Source organism: Vipera berus, assembly GCF_964194415.1.
Source record: "Vipera berus genome assembly, chromosome: Z".
Lineage (NCBI taxonomy): Eukaryota > Metazoa > Chordata > Lepidosauria > Squamata > Viperidae > Vipera > Vipera berus.
In genome coordinates, this window is record NC_138205.1 from 61,250,633 (window position 1) to 61,270,000 (window position 19,368).

At 42.1% G+C, this 19,368-nt stretch overlaps 1 protein-coding gene across 2 annotated transcripts in view; it reads left to right on the plus strand.

Moving 5' to 3' along the window:
• DDC (dopa decarboxylase) overlaps positions 1–19,015 on the plus strand; it is a 179,232-nt gene extending 160,217 nt beyond the window's left edge. For both annotated transcript variants that reach the window (XM_081345709.1, XM_081345708.1), the window contains exons 14-16: positions 1,594–1,695; positions 16,033–16,200; positions 17,634–19,015. In XM_081345709.1, coding sequence (XP_081201835.1) covers positions 1,594–1,695; positions 16,033–16,200; positions 17,634–17,669 — 306 coding nt within the window. In that variant the 3' untranslated portion in view covers positions 17,670–19,015. The remainder of the gene's footprint in view (positions 1–1,593; positions 1,696–16,032; positions 16,201–17,633) is intronic.
• Positions 19,016–19,368: the final 353 nt, after the last annotated feature.

Consider the following 19,368-nt stretch of genomic DNA (forward strand, 5'->3'; position numbering starts at 1 on the left):
CACACAGAGCCCTCTCTGTGGGCACACATGCCATTGCCCCAGTCCTAGGCCTTCAGCTGGGTTTTATAAAACCTTTTCACTTTAGGCCTCCACCACCGTGTGCAAAAAAAGGTTCAATCAATCAATCAATTTCAACTTCTCGTGGGAAAAAAGATCTTGCAAAGTAGGAATTGATTGATTAAATTTTTAGTCCACTCACTCTGACTTTACCACTGCAGCCACGCCCAACCAATAGGCCACACTCACCCAATGGGCTCACGATACATAAATGGGTTTTGGGTTGCAATGTGGGCACTCGGTCTCTAAAAGGTTCACCATCACTGGTATAAGGACTCCTGCCTTGTGCAGAGTTTGGACTAGAAGACCTCCAAGGTTCCTTCCAACCCTATGATTCTATTCCTAAGCAATGAAAAAACAACTACACAGAAGTGCTTTCCTCCTGTCCTTGAAATAATTGGAATGTACATTACTATATAATGCATTTTGCCAGTTATCCTTACCATTTCTTGGGGCTGAGGCTGCCTGTACAAATCCAATCTCTTTGGTAGTCATCATAAAAATGTGCTCAGCCAGATGGGAGGGAACAGTCCTGCAGTAGGCCAGGTGGAACTCAACATGTTGCCAACCCCTGAAGATTCCTCTTCTATCGAACCTGGAATGTCCCTAGGAGACATTCCCCAGGAGATTTTCTTCCATTTTCTCAGGAAAATGCTATTTTTAAACTGGATAATTTGGGCCAGTTTCAGCTTGCTTACCCACAGGGTAGCCAAGCAACAGAAGCTTTTTTGCAGATACAGGTTCCTAAGAAATAGTAAGTCATCTTCAAACTTCAGCAAGGTAGATGAACCCTAAGAATCGCATTTGAACAATAACCCAGTCAAATTGCCTTATACTGGCAGAATCTAATCAAACTAATTCAAGAGTCACCATTTTGAGAACACACCATTTACAGTGGGAGGATTACAGGTAAAATTTTACTATATTACTGGTTGTTTTCTTAGTGGCGAGGCAGGAAGCAGCAAGTGTGGCATGAGAACTATAAGGCTAAACTAAGCTAAACTAAGCTAAGGTAAACCACAAACTTTGTCAGGCTAGCTCTGAAATTTCCTGCACTCAAAAGATACAGACAGGTTTGCCCACTGCCCATTCCTCCCCCTGTGACCAATCCATTTCCAGCCAATTGGAGCTCGCTAAAATGTTTTCAGAACATTGAGATGTTTGGGAGTAATCTGCATATTTTGTCAGGGTGCCTGGCCTTGGGATTCTGGTACTAACTGGATCTGGGCTACTCTGGTCATTATTACCTGTCATTCCCCCCTCCCTATTTCTCATTCTTGTACATACACAGGTTTATTGCCCTTACATCCACACACACACTTCTTGTCTTTGATGGCAGGATGCCTGTGAGGCACCAAGTTGAACCAGGCAGAGCTAACAGATTGATTGAAAATGGAGATACACACATAAAATGTTTGGTGCATGGCAGATAAAAGAGTAGATGGGAAGAATGTTCTTTCCAGTTCTGCAATTCTTATTTATGTTTTGGATGAACACCAGTTCAATAAGTGAAATAACTTCTCTTTATTGTTTTAGCATGTTAGGATAGCACATGAATTTAAGGACTTGGTGCTACAAGATGATCGATTTGAAATTTGTGCTGATGTCATACTGGGATTGGTATGCTTCCGATTAAAGGTAAATGTGGAGAATTTTTCAATTCTTATAACTCTTGCTTTGTTGTGCAATAATTTATAGGGAAATCAGAGTTTCTTACTGAAAACTAAAGCTAAAGCAGACATTTACTTTTAAAGAATTTATATTGTCTCACTTATATTGTGATTTATAGGATGAATTAACATTCCTACAGTTCAGTTAATCAGTTTTTATATTTAATCACTTGCTGAATATTTGGATTTCTCAGATCTCTGTAGAATGCTTTTTATCTTACATTTCTAAAGCCTTATTTTACACCTCAGAGGCAATTGTATTAGCTTCTGTGACATTCTTTTTGCTTTTTCTTGAAATATCTTAAATATACTTGGTGATCAGAACTTTCCCAGGTGGCTGAGGCCAATTCTTAATTATGAAAAACTGCAGCACCTTCTTTAGATGAGTGAAATTGTTACCAGTCATTAGTAAGGCTTTTCTATATTTTCAGCACTGACTGAGTATGTTTTTATAGAATGTTTCCAGTAGTCTTAAAAATGATCAGCTTTCTTAATAACAATTATAAGGAAGATAAAAAAAACATCCCTTAAACACAGTGACCCTTAACTACATTTTTTTTTACATTTTGAGAGATAATAGTGTGAGATCATTAGCTGATCGCTTGAGTAGTGACACACTAAGATTTTACATGATTAAATAGGTGAATACAGTTCATAAAAAGCAAAGAAAATTAAAGAAATTAACCTTTTGACTGCCCTCATTAGCAAACAAAGCTTGATTTTTCTTTCTGGCATGCTAGATGTCCTTCTTTTATGCAATTTTCTATCAAATTCAAGGATATATATATATTCTTAATAATTTTAAAAATATGAATCCCAGGCATATTTACTTAAAGTATAAAATCTTCGAACACCGGGATGGAATAAAAACAGTCATTTATTGCTAAAAGATCATAATAAGCAATAAAAAGTAACCGTTTAAAGCATATCTACCTAATCTAAGCTTTCTCTGGTCCTCTGCCAGCGTCATCAGAGAAAGCATTGAAGGTTTGAAAAACTGTTGGTAAGCCTGTTTGGTTCCGTGCTCAGCAATTTGGCCATGTGATGGACCTTGCTCTAGCCAATCGTGAATGTTCTGACTGTCTCACATTGTTTCCCTTGCAATCCGGTCTTACTGTCCCTTTTTTTTTAATCTTTCTCCTCCCTATCTGTTTTTTTTCCTTGTCTTCTCGGCTAGTTGTTGCATGATCAACAAGCACATCAACAGCAACAGAAAGATCTACCCACGATAAAAAGGAGAAAAACCAAAAGAAATCAAAGTTGGACAACCAGGATACTGGAAGAGATTTCAAAAACACAACAACCCAATGAGCCCGAAAAACAGGAACAGATGACAAACAATCATGCAATAACTCCCGAAGATCAGAGGTGGATAGAGCGAGGGAAGAGAAGACAACATCACATGCACGCACAAACAGATGGAGAGCACCTGGAAGACAGGAGTTTAACAGGAATGGATGGATGGACAGGCACAATGAACAGAAGAAAGCAACCATCCCAAGGCCAGGAAAATAACCAGTGAACGCGTGACCCATTGAAAGAAATATAGCAAACAGAGGATAACGCGACTCATACAAAAAAGAAGATACCAATCATGCAACAACTAGCCGAGAAGACAAGGAATGATCTGAAGACAATCCCAATTGAACAGATATGGGCGAACCAAGGAAAGAGAGCGCCGCAACACACATACACACCAACACACAAAGAACATCCAAATACAGCAAGATCAACTAAATCAGATAGTAGAAAGCAAGGGCAGCATATGAATAAACAAAAAACATAGTCCAGGGATCAGATAAAGATCAGTGGATAAGCACTGAAAGAAAGTCATATGTGCAAGTGAATCGGGGCGGGGAGCTGTTTGCAGAAATCATGGAAGGGAGTCAAGAGGGAAACCCAGGCATAGCACAGAATGGCCAATCACAAGTAAGGAGGGTAGAGAAGGAGGACACAGAGAACAAGGAAATACAAATACCAACAGCTATGACATTGGATGAGGAACAACAAAAGAAAACAAGATCAGTTAAGGTAGTTAAACCAAAACAGATAGGGAGGAGAAAGATTAAAAAAAAAGGGACAGTAAGACCGGATTGCAAGGGAAGCGATGTGAGACAGTCAGAACAATCATGATTGGCTAGAGTAAGGTCCATCACGTGGCCAATGAGCAGAGCATGGAACCAAACAGGCTTACCAACATTTTTTCAAACCTTCAATGCTTTCTCTGATGATGCTGGCAGAAGACCAGCGAAAGCTTAGATTAGGAGGATATGCTTTAAACGGTTACTTTTTATTGCTTATTATGATCTTTTAGGAATAAACGACTGTTTTTCATCCATCCTGGTGTTCAAAGATATATGTGTGTGTGTGTGTGTGTGTGTGTGTGTGTATGTGTATATATATATGTACATATGTACATATATATATATGTATGTATGTATGTATGTATGTATGTATGTATGTATGTATGTATGTTAAATGCTTCTTAACTATTTAGATTACCTTGCTAGGCCCCAAACATGGGACAAATCTTTATTTCCTGTTTCAGCCTAACCGAAGGCCATCGACAGGCAGTAGTCACAACAGTGACAGCTCATATTTGTGTAAATTTTTTTAGATTGCTAACATATATAATATATATGCAACACATATAATATATGTGTGTATATATATATATGTATATATATATATATCTATGTATATATATATATGCATATATATGTATATATATCTATGTATATATATATACATGTATATATATATACATATATATATATATATAAACACACAAACACACACATATATATATACATACATATATACACACACACACGTATATGTATATGTGTATATATATATATATATATATACACACACACACATATATACATATACATATACATAAATGAGGACCCAGATTGTTGGGGGCAATTAAGCTGACTTTGTAATAATGCCGCTTGGGGGGTGTATGAAAGCCCTAATAAGCAGGCATATACATAGAATGAAGGCTACTGCTAAGCTTGTAAGCCGCCCTGAGTCTTCGGAGAAGGGCAGGATATAAATGGAATTTAAATAAATAAATAAATAAATAAATAAATAAATGTGTGTGTGTGTATATATATATTTCATTTCATTTCATTTATTGGATTTCTATACCGCCCTTCTCCCTAGGGACTCAGGGCGGTTCACAGGGCATATATAAATAACTGTACATAAATTAAAAGAGAATTAAACCATGCCCAATTAAAATACAGCAATAGTACCATAATAAAACCAATTAAAAACCCATATTCCCCTTCAGGCCAGACCAGCTAACTCAAACAAGTGGGTCTTCAACCCGCGACGGAAGGATCGGAGGTCCGATGCCATCCGGAGCTCAACCGGCAGTTGGTTCCATAGTGCCGGGGCACCCACAGAGAAGGCCCTCCCCCTGGGGGCCACCAGTCGACATTCCCTGACCGGAGGCACCCTGAGGAGGCCCTCTCTGTGGGCACGCACAGGGCGGAGGGGAGTTGACGCCGGCAGCATGTGGTCCTCGAGGTATCCCGGACCCATGCCATGTAAGGACTTAAAGATCATAACCAAGACCTTGAACCTCACCCGGAAGACAACTGGTAACCAATGCAGCTCGCGGAGCAAAGGTGTAACATGGGAGTACCGGGAAACTCCCAAGACAACTCTCGCGGCCGCATTCTGTACCAGTTGGAGCCTCCGAGTGGTCTTCAAGGGAAGCCCCATGTAGAGAGCATTACAATAGTCTAGGCGAAAGGTCACAAGCGCATGAGTGACCGTACACAGGGCATCCCGGTCCAGATAGGGCCGCAACTGGCGCACCAGGCGAACCTGGCCGAAAGCCCCCCTAGTCACGGCTAGTATATGGTCTTCCAGGGTAAGTCGTGAATCTAGGAGGACTCCCAAGTTGCGAGCCCTATCCACGGGGGGTAAGAACTCACCCCCCATAGAAAGCGATGGAACATTTTGAATGTCCCGGGATGCCGGAATGTACAGCCACTCAGTCTTGTCAGGGTTGAGTTGAAGTCTGTTCCTCCCCATCCAGACCCGAACCGCCTCCAGGCAGCGGGACATCACAGCGAGGGCATCACTGGGGTGGTTTGGGGTCGAAATGAAAAGTTGGGTATCATCGGCATATTGATGATACCCAACTCCAAAACCACGAATGATCTCACCCAGCGGTTTCATGTAGATGTTGAACACGAGAGGCAAGAGAACCGACCCCTGAGGAACTCCACAAACGAGAGACCTAGGGGCCGATCTCTGCCCCCCTGCCAACACCGACTGCGAGCGTCCCAGGAGATAGGAGGAGAACCACTGAAGAACTGTGCCTCCCACTCCCAATCCCCTGAGACGCCGCAGCAAGATACCATGGTCAATGGTATCGAAAGCCGCCGAGAGGTCTAATAGGACTAGGACAGAGGAATATCCTCTATCCCGAGCCCTCCAGAGATCATTCACCAGAGCGACCAATGCCGTCTCCGTGCTGTACCCGGGCCTGAAACCCGATTGGTAAGGGTCCAGATAATCCGCTTCATCCAGGACCAGAGGGAGCTGATGCGCCACCACACTCTCAACAACCTTCGCAAGAAAGCGAAGGTTGGAGACTGGACGAAAGTTGTTCAATACAGCTGGGTCCAAGGCAGGCTTCTTGAGGAGAGGTCTCACCACCGCCTCCTTCAAGACGGTGGGGAAATAACCCTCACTCAAAGAAGCAGATATAACCGCCTGGAGCCAGCCTCGTGTCCTCTCCCTAGCTGCATAAACCAGCCAGGAAGGGCACGGATCCAATAAACATGTGGTGGAGCTCAGCCTCCGCATAATCCTGTCCACTTCATCAGGGGTCACAGAATCAAACTCCTCCCAGATAACATTGACAAGACCGCCCGTGTCCTGATCGCCAGACTCTGCCCAGCTGGAGTCCAAACCGGTCCGAATCCAAGCGATTTTATCCGACAGATGTTGACTGAATTCCTCGGCACGACCCTGCAAGGGATCCTCCCTCACCTCCTGATTAAGAAGGGAGCGAGTCACCCTAAACAAGGCGGCCGGGCGATTATCTGCGGACGCGATGAGGGTAGAGAAGTAATTACACCTCGCCACCCTCATCGCTGCGAGATAAGACCTAATATGGGTTCTTAACCGCAACCGGTCGGATTCAGATCGGCTAGACCTCCAGCAGCTCTCTAGGCCCCGTTTCCGACGCTTCATCTCCCGGAGCTCCGCAGAGAACCATGGAGCTCGTTGGGATCTGCACCGGGTCAGGGGCCGCAAGGGTACAACCCGGTCAAGTGCCTCAGTGGCTGCCCTTTCCCAGGCTTCCACTAAGGCATCCGCCGAGTTGTGAGCAATGGAGGCAGGTGGGGACCCCAGCGCCGCTTGGAATCTATCAGGATCCATTAAGCGTCTGGGGCGGTACCATCTAATTGGCTCCATACCCCCACGGCGGGGGGTGGCAAAACGGAAGACCAGCCGCAGGAGGTGATGATCGGTCCATGACAGGGGCATAATAAATGGAGAGCCCCCACCAAGATCATCCAACCACCGTCCAGATAAAAAAATCAGGTCAAGGGTGTGGCCTCCCTCATGAGTTGGTTCAGAAATTACTTGCGTCAGGTCCATGACCGTCATGGAAGCCATGAACTCCCGAGCTAGCTCAGATGAGCCTCCCAGGGATGGTAGATTGAAGTCTCCCAAAACTAAAAGTTTGGGAAACTCAACCACCAACCCCGAGAGGATATCGAGCAGCTCGGGCAGGGCTGCCGCTGCGCGACTAGGCGAAATGTACACCAGCAGGAAGCCCAACTGCGCCCCAGAACCAAATCTCACAAAGAGAGACTCACACCCGACTATCTGAGGAACGGTGGTCTCCCGCGGACATAAGGTCTCCCTAATAGTCACCGCCACACCCCCACCCCTACCATGAGCTCGTGGCCGATGTAGCACCCGGAAGCCTGGTGGGCAGAGGTCAACCAAAGGGACCCCACCCTCTGGGCCCAACCAAGTCTCCGTGATGCAAGCCAGGTCCGCGTGCTCACCCTCAACTAAATCCCTAACGAGGGGAGCTTTGTTAACCATGGACCTGGCATTCAGGTACACCAGCCGGAGCTCAGGAGGCTGCACATCCTCGCTCCCGGAACCTCGGGGAAGAGGCAGAGGGTCGGAGCGCCTCACCGCTTGCAAATAGCGGAGACGGCCCTCCCGGTAACGATACGGCCCTCTGTCTATCCACCTGCTGCCATTCCCCGTCGTGGGAATCGGTAATCCCACGACCCGCTCATGAGCCCCGGAGACAACCACACCCCGTTCTCCCCCCGCGCGGTCAGACCCAAGTCTGGCCTGAGCCATGGTTGATTGGCCACCCCCCATAGCCAGACAACCCCTATCTCCCACCCCTCTCCCTAACCCCGTAAAAAATTTAGATAAAAAAGTAATCAGAGGCCTCTTATTAAATTTGTGTAGATGGCCCCTGCCCCTGCCCAGCCATCTCTCCGGGTCCCAAAACTCGGGCCCGTCATCGAGGTTAAGAGCGTTTAAGGAGGCGGGTCGCACCCAGGAGAGGGGGGCACCCCTGAGGGTGTACAAGTCCGTGCTAGTGTATTGTCGCATGGGTCTAGCAAGTCCAGGGTAGGCATCCCATTAGTTATGTCCATGGGAGGATCGAAACATAGAGACAGATATCTGGATCCCCACCCAACTTCACTGCCACTCAGTTGGGTGCCCCCAGAGACAGGCCGCCCCCCGCCCCCCGCCATGTGTATATATATATACACACACATACATATGTGTGTGTGTGTGTGTGTGTGTAAATTATTCAAATTGCTAATAAAGAATTAGGGAGGCTGAGATGGCCATTTCAAACTTATTTTGTTCTCATCCGTCAGTCATACCCTTTATCTGAGATTCGAACCTGGGCTGATTATATATTAGGCAGTTTTTTTTAACTCCCTGAGCCACAGCTTCTTTCTCTCTTTATTAGCAGGAAGCAAGGGAGATATGTGTTAAGTATTTGTCAAGGCTTTTTTTGAATACACCTTGCTAATTAACTCTTTCTTTCCTGTTTTTGCCTAAACCTAGGCTATCCACAGGATATAGTCAACTTATGACAGCTCATTATTTGTGTAAATTATTCAAATTGCTAATAAAGAATTAGGGAGGCTGAGATGGCCATTTCAAACTTATTTTGTTCTCATCAATCAGTCATACCCTTTATCTGAGATTCGAACCTGGGCTGATTATATATTAGGCAGTTGTTTTTAGCTCCCTGAGCCACAGCTTCTTTCTCTCTTTATTAGCAGGAAGGAAGGGAGATATGTGTTAAGTATTTGTCAAGGCTTTTTTGAATACACCTTGCTAATTAACTCTTTCTTTCCTGTTTTTGCCTAACCCAAGGCTATCCACAGGATATAGTCAACTTATGACAGCTCATTATTTGTGTAAATTATTCAAATTGCTAATAAAGAATTAGGGAGGCTGTATATATATATATATATATATATATATATATATATATATATATATATATATATATATATATATATATATGTATGTATGTATGTATGTATGTATGTATGTATGTATGTATGTATGTATATGTATGTATGTATGTATGTATGTATATGTATATATATATATATATATATATATATATATATATATATATATATATATATATATATATATATATATATATAAAGTATTTGTCAAGGCTTTTTGAAAGCACCTTGCTAATTAACTCTTTCATTCCTGTTTTGGCCTATCTTCAAGGCTTATCCACAGGATATAGTCAACTATGACAGCTCATTATTTGTGCAAATTATTCAAGTTGCTAATAAAGAATTTTGGGAGGCTGAGATGGCCATTTCGAACTCTTTATGTTCTCATCAGTCAGTCATACCCTTTATCTGAGATTCGAACCTGGGCTGATTGTATCTTAGGCAGTTGTTTTTAACATATATATATAGTTGTTTTTAACTTGCTGAGCCACAGGTTCTTTCTCTCTTTTTATTAGCTCGAAGGCAAGGCAAATATATGTTAAGTATTTGTCAAGGCTTTTTGAATGGACCTTGCTAATTAACTCTTTCATTCCTGTTTTGGCCCGGCTCAGGGCTTATCCACAGGAACTAGTCAACTTATGACAGCTCATTATTTGTGCAAATTATTCAAATTGCTAATAAAGAATTTGGGAGGCTAAGATGATCATTTCGAACTCATTTATGTTCTCATCAGTTAGTCATACCCTTTATCTGAGATTCGAACCCGGGCTGATTGTATATCAGGGAGTGTTTTAACCTCCTGAGCCACGGGGTTCTTTCTCTCTTATATTAGCTGGAAGGCAAGGCAAATGTATGTTTAAGTATTTGTCAAGGCTTTTTGAATGGACCTTGCTAATTAACTCTTTCATTCCTGTTTTGGCCCGGCTCAGGGCTTATCCACAGGAACTAGTCAACTTATGACAGCTCATTATTTGTGCAAATTATTCAAATTGCTAATAAAGAATTTGGGAGGCTAAGATGATCATTTCGAACTCATTTATGTTCTCATCAGTTAGTCATACCCTTTATCTGAGATTCGAACCCGGGCTGATTGTATATCAGGGAGTGTTTTAACCTCCTGAGCCACGGGGTTCTTTCTCTCTTATATTAGCTGGAAGGCAAGGCAAATGTATGTTTAAGTATTTGTCAAGGCTTTTTGAATGGACCTTGCTAATTAACTATATATATATATATATATATATATATATATATATATATATATATATATATATACACACACACACACACACACACACACCCTATATACCCCTGATCCAGCGCAGATCCCAATGGGCCCCATGATTTTCTGTGGAGCTCCGAGAGATGAAGCATCGGAGACAGGGTCTGGAGAGCTGTTGGAGATCCAGCCAATCTGAATCTGACCGATTGCGGTTGAGAGCCGCTACGAGGTCTTACCTCACGGCGATGAAGACAGTGAAGTCTAATTAATTCGCTGCCCTCATCATGTCTGCAGATAACCGCCCAGCTGCCCTGTTTAGGGTGACCTGCTCCCTCCTTAATCAGGAGGTGAGGGAGGAGCCCTTATAGGGGCGGGCCAAGGAGTTTAGTCATTATCTTGCAGACAAAATTGCTCAGATTCGGGCCAGTCTGGACTGTGACTGGGCAGAGACTGTCGGGGAGGAATCGAGTGGTCTTGAGAATGTCATTTGGAGTGAATTCGATCCTGTGACCCCAGATGAGGTGGATAGGATCATGAGGAGACTGAGTTCCACCACGTGTTTATTGGACCCGTGCCCCTCCTGGCTGGTGTATTCAGCTCGGGAAGAGGCACAAGGATGGTTCCAGGTAATAACTGCTTCTTTGAGAGAGGGTACCTTCCCTACCGCCTTGAAGGAGGCGGTGGTGAGGCCCCTCCTCAAGAAGCCTGCTCTGGACCTGGCTATTTTGAATAACTATCATCTGGTCTCCAACCTTTGCTTTTTAGCGAAAGTTTTTTTTTAAATTTTATTTTAATTCCATTTATATCCCGCCCTTCTCCGAAGACTCAGGGCAGCTTACAAGCTTAGCAGTAGCCTTCATTCTATGTATATGCCTGCTTATTAGGGCTTTCACACACACACCCCAAGTGGCATTATTACAAAGTCAGCTTAATTGCCCCCAACAATCTGGGTCCTCATTTTACCTACCTCGGAAGGATGGAAGGCTGAGTCAACCTTGAGCCTGGTGGGATGCAAACCTGCACTAATTGCAGGCAGCTGGTGTTACTTAAGGAGGCATTAGCCCACTGCTCCACCAAGGCAGTGGAGAGCGTGGTGGCGCATCAGCTTCCTTTGTTCCTGGAGGAAACTGATTATCTAGACCCATACCAATCGGGCTTTAGGCCTGGGTACAGCATGGAGACAGCATTGGTCGCACTGGTGAATGATCTCTGGCAGGCTCAGGACAGGGGTTGTTCCTCTGTCCTAGTCCTGTTAGATTTCTCAGCGGCTTTTGATACCATCAACCATGGTATCCTACTGTGGCGTCTCAGGGGTTGGGAGTGGGGGGCACTGTTTTACAGTGGTTCTCCTCCTACCTCCTGGGCTGCTCGCAGTCGGTGTTGATGGGAGGGCAGAGATCCACCCCGAGGCCTCTCGTTTGTGGAGTTCCTCAGGGGTTGGTCCTCTCTCCCCTCTTGTTCAACATCTACATGAAGCCGCTGGGTGAGCTCATTCGCCGGGACCTGAAAACCTGGTTCTTTGATCTATCTGGCCTGGACTGAGGAGTTTTAAATTTTTAAACTTTGTTTTAATTTTTTGGGCTATTAATTTAATTCATTTTAATTCTATTTCTATTTCAACTTTTATATTCTCTTTTAAATTTTGCCCTGTAAACCGCCCTGAGTCCTTCAGGAATAGGGCGGTATATAAAACTAATTAAATTATACATATACATATACATATACATATACATATACATATACATATACATATATATGTATAATTTAATTAGTTTTATATACCGCCCTATTCCTGAAGGATCTTGACTGAGTTGACTAATTATCCAACAAAATGTAGTTCAGTGGTTAGAAAGCTAAAGGAAAAACAGTAGTACCTGGCTCAACAGTAGTATCTGTGAGAAGGATCTGTGTGTTCTTCATGCTGAGGCCCTAGAAAGAGTGCACAGAAGAACACCATAGATGATTAGGAGTCTGGAGGCTAAATCATATGATGAATGGCTAAGGGAAGCAGGTACTGTACAATTAGCCTAAGAAAAGAGAAGCCTTAGAGGAAAACCTTATAGCAGTCTTGCGATACAGAGAAGGGAGGGGGGTAGATTTATTCTTCAAAGCATCCAAGGACAGGACAAGAAGCAATGGGTATAAACTTAATAAAGTGAGATCTAACCTGGAAATAAGTAATTTCCTGACAGTGAGAATGATTAATTAGTGAACCAGCTTGCCTTCTGGAGTTGTAGGTGTTCCATCACTGGAACAAATCCCACACTCATTAGCACTGTGGATTTTAAATCCTTAACTATCTCTCAACATCATAATGCCCAGTGGTTATATGATGCTGAAGACTCAGTGATTTTGTCAGAAACCATATCTATATTACTATTCTATTTCTCCTTCCTATTTCTTCCCTGACCCAATTCCCATCTTCTTCTCTCCCTGGGTTCCACCATACTCCTGGAAGGGAGTGGGGATTGCTTGCGGGTTATTGACTTGACTTCCTCTATCACTACAATGTAACACTTTGCTTTCCTGCATTATTTCTCTCTGAACTTTCTTCTCCCTTAATGTCAGCTAGCAAAGGGGGGAGGAAGAAAGGAATGTAACCTCCAGCAACTGGCTTATCTCTGCATTCTCAAGAGAAGGTGCGAAGAGCCGCCTAAACATCGCTATTACAACCGGAGCTGGCCTGATGTTATCTTCCCTTTCCCATGATGGACTTATCACCTGGGGATTGGCCGATTTAAAGTGACCGAACTATGGGGTGGGGTTTTGCTTGGGACACTTTAACCTATTGATCTGCACGGGAAATCCTCAGATCCTGTCTAGTATGCCTGCTATCAGCTTCTCCTAATAAAACTTCCTTTTGGAAGAATTCACTTCCAGGAGTTCTGCTTTCTTGGGATGAAGTATTGAAGTGGGCCCTGACAGATTTTGAATTTAAATTTTGAAAAAAATATTTGAATTTGAATTTGAATTTATTAAATTTATATGCCGCCCTTCTCCCTAAGGACTCAGGGTGGCTCACAACAATAAAAAGTTAAAAACATAAAATACAAAATTTAAAAAAGAATTAAACAATGAAGTAAATACATAACAATAGAGCCAGTAAAACCAAATTTAAAACTACGGTCAGTCCAAGCCCGATTGTTGGAACATCCATGTCTTCAGGTCACGGTGGAAGGACCGAAGGTCAGGGGCCATCCTCAGCTCCAAGGGCAGTTCCAGAGGGTTGGTGTGCCCACAGAGAAGGCTCTCCCCCTGGGGGTCACCAGCCGGCATTGCTTAGCTGACGGCACCCTGAGGAGGCTGACTCTGTGGGAGCAAACCAGGCGATGGGAGGTTGATAATGGCAGCAGGTAGTCTCGCAAGTACCCTGGGCCTAAGCCATGTAGGGCTTTAAAAGTGATTACCAGCACCTTGAATCGCACCTGGAGGACAACCGGAAGCCAGTGCAGCTCGTGCAGGAGTGGTGTAACATGGGAGTATTGAGAAACTCCCATAAGCACCCGCATGGCCACATTTTGCACCAGCTGAAGCCTCTGGGTGCACTTCAAGGGCAGCCCCATGTAGACAGCATTGCAGTAATCCAGGCGAGAAGTGACAAGGGCGTGGGTGACCGTGCATAGGGCATCTCGGTCCAAAAAGGGGTGCAACTGGCACACCAGGCAAACCCGTGCTAAGGCCCTCCTGGTCACAGCAGCCAGATGATCCTCCAAGTTAAGCCATGAATCCAAGAGGACAGCCAAGTTGCGAGCCCTTTCAGAGGGGGGCAATACTTCCCCCCCATCAAAAGAGGTAGAATATGTTGGACAATACGAGATGCCGGTATCCACAGCCACTCGACCTTGGAGGGGTTCAGCCTGAGCCTGTTCCTTCCCATCCAGACCTGCACCGCCTCCATGCACTGGGACATCACATCAAGGGCATCTCTGGGTTGGTTTGGGGTGGAGATGAACAACATCTGCATATTGGTGATACCTCACCCCAAAGCCACAGATGTTCTCACCCAGCGGCTTCATATAAATGTTAAACAGGAGGGGGGAGAGAACCGACCCCTGAGGCACCCCACAAGTGAGGGGCCTCAGGGTAGATCTCTGCCCCCCTGCCAATACAAACTGTGAGCGGCCCGAGAGGTAGGAGGAGAACCACCGTAAAACAGTGCCTCCCACTCCCAACCCCTCAAGCCGCCACAGCAGGATACCATGGTCGATGGTATCAAAAGCCGCTGAGAGGTCAAGTAGGACCAGGACAGAGGAGCAACCCCTGTCCCGGGCCCGCCAGAGATCATCTACCAGTGCGACCAATGCCGTTTCCGTGCTGTAACCGGGCCTGAAACCGGACTCGTACGGGTCCATTTGATATGCTTATATATTTTATATTAAAGGATCATTAAATAGTTTATAATAAAAACAAATAAAATTAACAATAAACCAAATGTATTAAATCAACATAAAACAATATTTAGTAAAACCTATTCATTAAAAAATAGGGTTGTAAAGAGGCAGAGGCTAGCAGTTAATATTTCTAGCCATGGATATCTCTTTAATTCCATTGACAACAATCAGTTTAAGAGCACATCAAATGATGTCCATGTTCTTTCTGAGTGATTATTACCTGTGTAGAACAGGTAAGTCTTCCAATATTGAACTCTGAAATTGTTCATCCAGAAAGTTTCCATCTTACTGGGATTCTGTTTTACCTATTGGTTTTCATTCACTCCATCACTGCATTTAAACACAACCTGCATTTAAGATATATTCAGTTTCTCCTAATTCAGTTATTCAGAAAAGTAGAGTCAAGTCATATTTATATTAGAACATAGGATTTAGAATCATACTGGGGTACTGGAGATAGAACAGTGCCTTGGGGTATCCCACAGTATAATATTTATAAGATTATTCCTTCAACTAGGAGTAACCCATTGTAACATGTTGCTCCCAATGTAACATGTTGCCAATAGAATATAATCTAGGAAATGTTATTCATGAAACAGAATCAGAAGAGTTACACTCCCCCTGTCTCCTTTTTTTTACAAGATATCAGGGTGACTATGGCTGGTTCTGTTCCAAAATCAGGCTTAAATCAAATTAATAAAAAGGATAATTAGTATCTGCAGATATTAACTTTTGTCCCAAGAAGGGGTATCTGTTACTGGGTAATAGTCAGAAAACATTCTGGATTTAGGATTTTTTCCCCCTGAAGTGGGTAAATTTAAATGCCCCATTCCATCATGTAAAAATGCTTTCTCCCCTCTCTGGATCAACCATTCAACTCTCATTGGTTAACTCAAATGAACCCAAATGGTCAACGGTCAAGAAACCATGTAGAAGGTTAGATGGTTACAAGTCTACATCTTTTTCTTTAGGCCTCATTGGCTGAAATAAGCTGGATCTGATGGTATTCTGAATATCTCAATATATATATACTGGATGAAAAGCAGTCCATATAAATGTGAACAATGTTATCCTTGTTTCACAAATTATAACAGTCCGCAAAGGCTTCAATGTATCTCTGACACAACTTCAAGAATGTCATGTATTAACATAAGTAATTATTATTCTATATTTTATCATTATTCTAGGGCAGCAATGAACTTAATGAAGTGCTTCTTAAAAACATAAATGATGCCAGGAAGATTCACCTTGTTCCATGTCATCTGAGAGGAAAATTTGTGCTGCGTTTTGCAATTTGTGCCCGCACAGTGGAATCCTCCCATATCCAGTTTGCCTGGAAGCACATCACAACAATGGCAAGTGTACTTCTGAAAATACAAAAACAGAGCACTGACTAAAAGACAAAAGGCTGGATTCAACTCCAAATATAAAGGATAGTATGAATTCTGTCTAGCCTGATACTTGTTTGATACTACTAGGAATTGCAGTACTGTAATTAGATTGAGTAGATTTATAAGTAAAAGAGTAATACTGGTAATCTTCATTTAATGACCACTTGTTCAGTGACCACTTGAATTTATAATAGCATGGACCGAATGGTAGTTATGAGTGATCCTTATTTTTATGGCTATCACAATGTCTGTCCTATGCTCATGTGATTGCTATTTGCTACCTTCTTTGCCTGCTTCTAACAATCAAAGTCCATTGAGAAGCCGGCAGGAAGTTGCAAATGGTGACACATGGCATCCTTGTTTAACAATCTGTATTTATTTTCATAAGAAGCAGAGCACCACAAATACTGTTGCTAAATGGCACTGTTATGTGGCATCAAGCTTTATGACAATGCTGGTTAATAATAAATTCTGGTTCCAATTATTTCTGTTTAGTAAGGATTATTAATAATGTTTTTTCTCAATCAAACCATGAATCATTTTGTCCAATATTTCCATTTTTTGGTTTAAAAGAGCAATCAATATTTTGCATCTGAAAACTGCCAAATACAGTCAAGTTCATATATATTGGGACAATAAATTGGGGGTGGATGCATGAAAATGGCTATAATTCCTCAATGGTTAATGCCATACTTTTATCAAACTCTGTGAATTAAAGGTGAAAGTCTTCACTTTGCTCACTTCTTGAGTATTTTATTTCAGATTCAGTGTGGTGGTATACAGAGGCCAAATGCCCAGAACCTTATTATCTCAGTATGTACGAACCTGACTGTAAGCCCTGACAATTATGATCTTCTCCTGTTTGCCCCTAACATCTTCTTGGTCATGGTTATTGGCAGAATATAAAAGTGAATCAATCTGCCTGCAATAATTGTCTTTTTAGGCCAGTGATGATGCCTTGTGGCAGATGATACCAAATCATAAAGATCAGAATTATCATACAAAAGTTTTCTCAGCTAGAAGATTCTGTTGTCACTTGTTGCAGTGCAGCAAATTAAAAAATGACATTTGGAGGGAAGGTAGACAGCACTAGTGCTTCTTTTCTAATAACATCCACCTTATCTCTGACATTGCAATTTTCATCTCAGTCTCTGGATAGTTTCAGTTTTTCATTTTTCCTTTCTAACATTCCTTTTTTTCTTTTTGATAAAGAAAAAGGGATTTATTTTAGAAAAAACTGGGGTTTTTATTGCTATGTCTTCTTAACTTCAGTTATTTAAACAAATAGGCTTGTAATGACCATTTATTGGATTAAGAATCTTTTAGTCCAACAACTGTGAATGATAATTGGGGCAGAATTGTGTAATCTTGCCCAACCATGCTTTCTCTTGTTATAGGTTTGCAGGAATAGACAACTATTGATGATACATTGAAAAAAATGAGGAAAATATTGATAACTTACTCAGTAATCTCAAACTGGCATATAAACAGGTGGCATTTAAATTTAATAAATAAATAAACTAAAATCTAGCACCATGAGTCTAATTGAATTACAATACAGTTGCAGGTTAATGTTTCTGTGTAATTTTCTTGAAGCAATTGTGCCTTGCATTATACCCATTATGTGACAGATCCTGATTTATGATTTCTACTGTTATATAATCAAACGTAGTAGAGTGTATTTTTTCTGTATAAATGTTTATTTAAATTAGTTATCTTTGTGAATACTTGTTTAGTGACTCTAGAATGTTTCCACTGAATGGGATCATAGGCTTGCTTGATACTGTAGAGCAGGGGTGTCAAACTGCCGGCCTGCGGGTCGGACGCGTCATCCAGAAGCCACACCCATCCCATTGCCAGCAATGGTGAAAACGCTCTGATACGTTGGACGATGTCACGTGATGTCACAAGTTTGACATGTCTGCTTTAGAGCAATGGCATCAAACTCAAATAGAATATTGACTTAGAAAACCACCACATTTGTTTATTTCTTTTTTTATTAATACATCAACACATTGTAATCAGATAGGAACTAAATATAACTAATACATAAAAAAGAAACACTTTATTATGAATTTGATCTTTTGTTTTCAATATTTATGGCTATATATATTTCCTCACCCCCTCACTCTGTGCTTTCTCCTGTCCTATCACCAAATTATTGCACAAATCACCTCCTCACCTCTTATTTACACGTACTACCTCCTTGCAAAGTTGCCTCTAATTTCATGTGCAGAAAATATTGTTTTGTGCAGCTTTTTCCAAACCAGGTACATATTTGTGCACCACTACACAAGAATATGAGTAAATTGTAAATATATGTAATAGTGACATGATAAAGTATTTATGTATTTCTTAAAATATAAAAACTAGAATAGTATGTCACATACTTGCTTGAAAACAATCCCTTCAAATCATTTTGGGTACCTGAAAACTGCCCCATTTTTTAGAAGCAACCTGACATTTTTTTTTCTTCCTAAAAGTAAGAAAGTAAGAGAGGTGACTGACCCAAGGTCATCTAACTGGCTTCATGCCCTGGGCAGGATTAGAACTCTTGGTGTCTTGGTGTCTAATGTGACAAATTAACTACCATATAGTATTACACAAAATTGGGTCCACATATAGAGACTTACAGTTTATAATATAATCAATTCTCTTTTTTTCTTGGAATGTGATATTGTAATGAAAGATTTTTTTAAAGAAAAAGTAAAAGCATAACCAAAGCATTTGAGTCACTCTCTCTCTTTTTACCCAATTTTTCCCTTCTTCTATCGAAGCATCCCAATATATTTAAACTTCAAATTTAGTTTTGAGAAACTTGAGAAAGTTATTAATGATCATAAACCTTGTTTGGAACTCAACAAATATTTTGGAGAGAGAAGAGACACAAATGCAACCTGTTTTATAAAGTGCACCAGAGGCTCTGGGGGTCAGGAGTGAATCAGCTACTAATGGAAAGCTGGCTGTCTGCTGTCTGGGGAAAAGGTATCAGAGTCTTTTGTGATGAAAAGGTTAAACCTTTAGTAGCTAATATGCTAGCTCCCAAGGTCGCTGCTTCTTCACTCCCAACCTTGGGAGAGCAAGACTGTGGGAATCAGTCAGCCTTACTTGATGAAGATGTTCTCAGTAAGA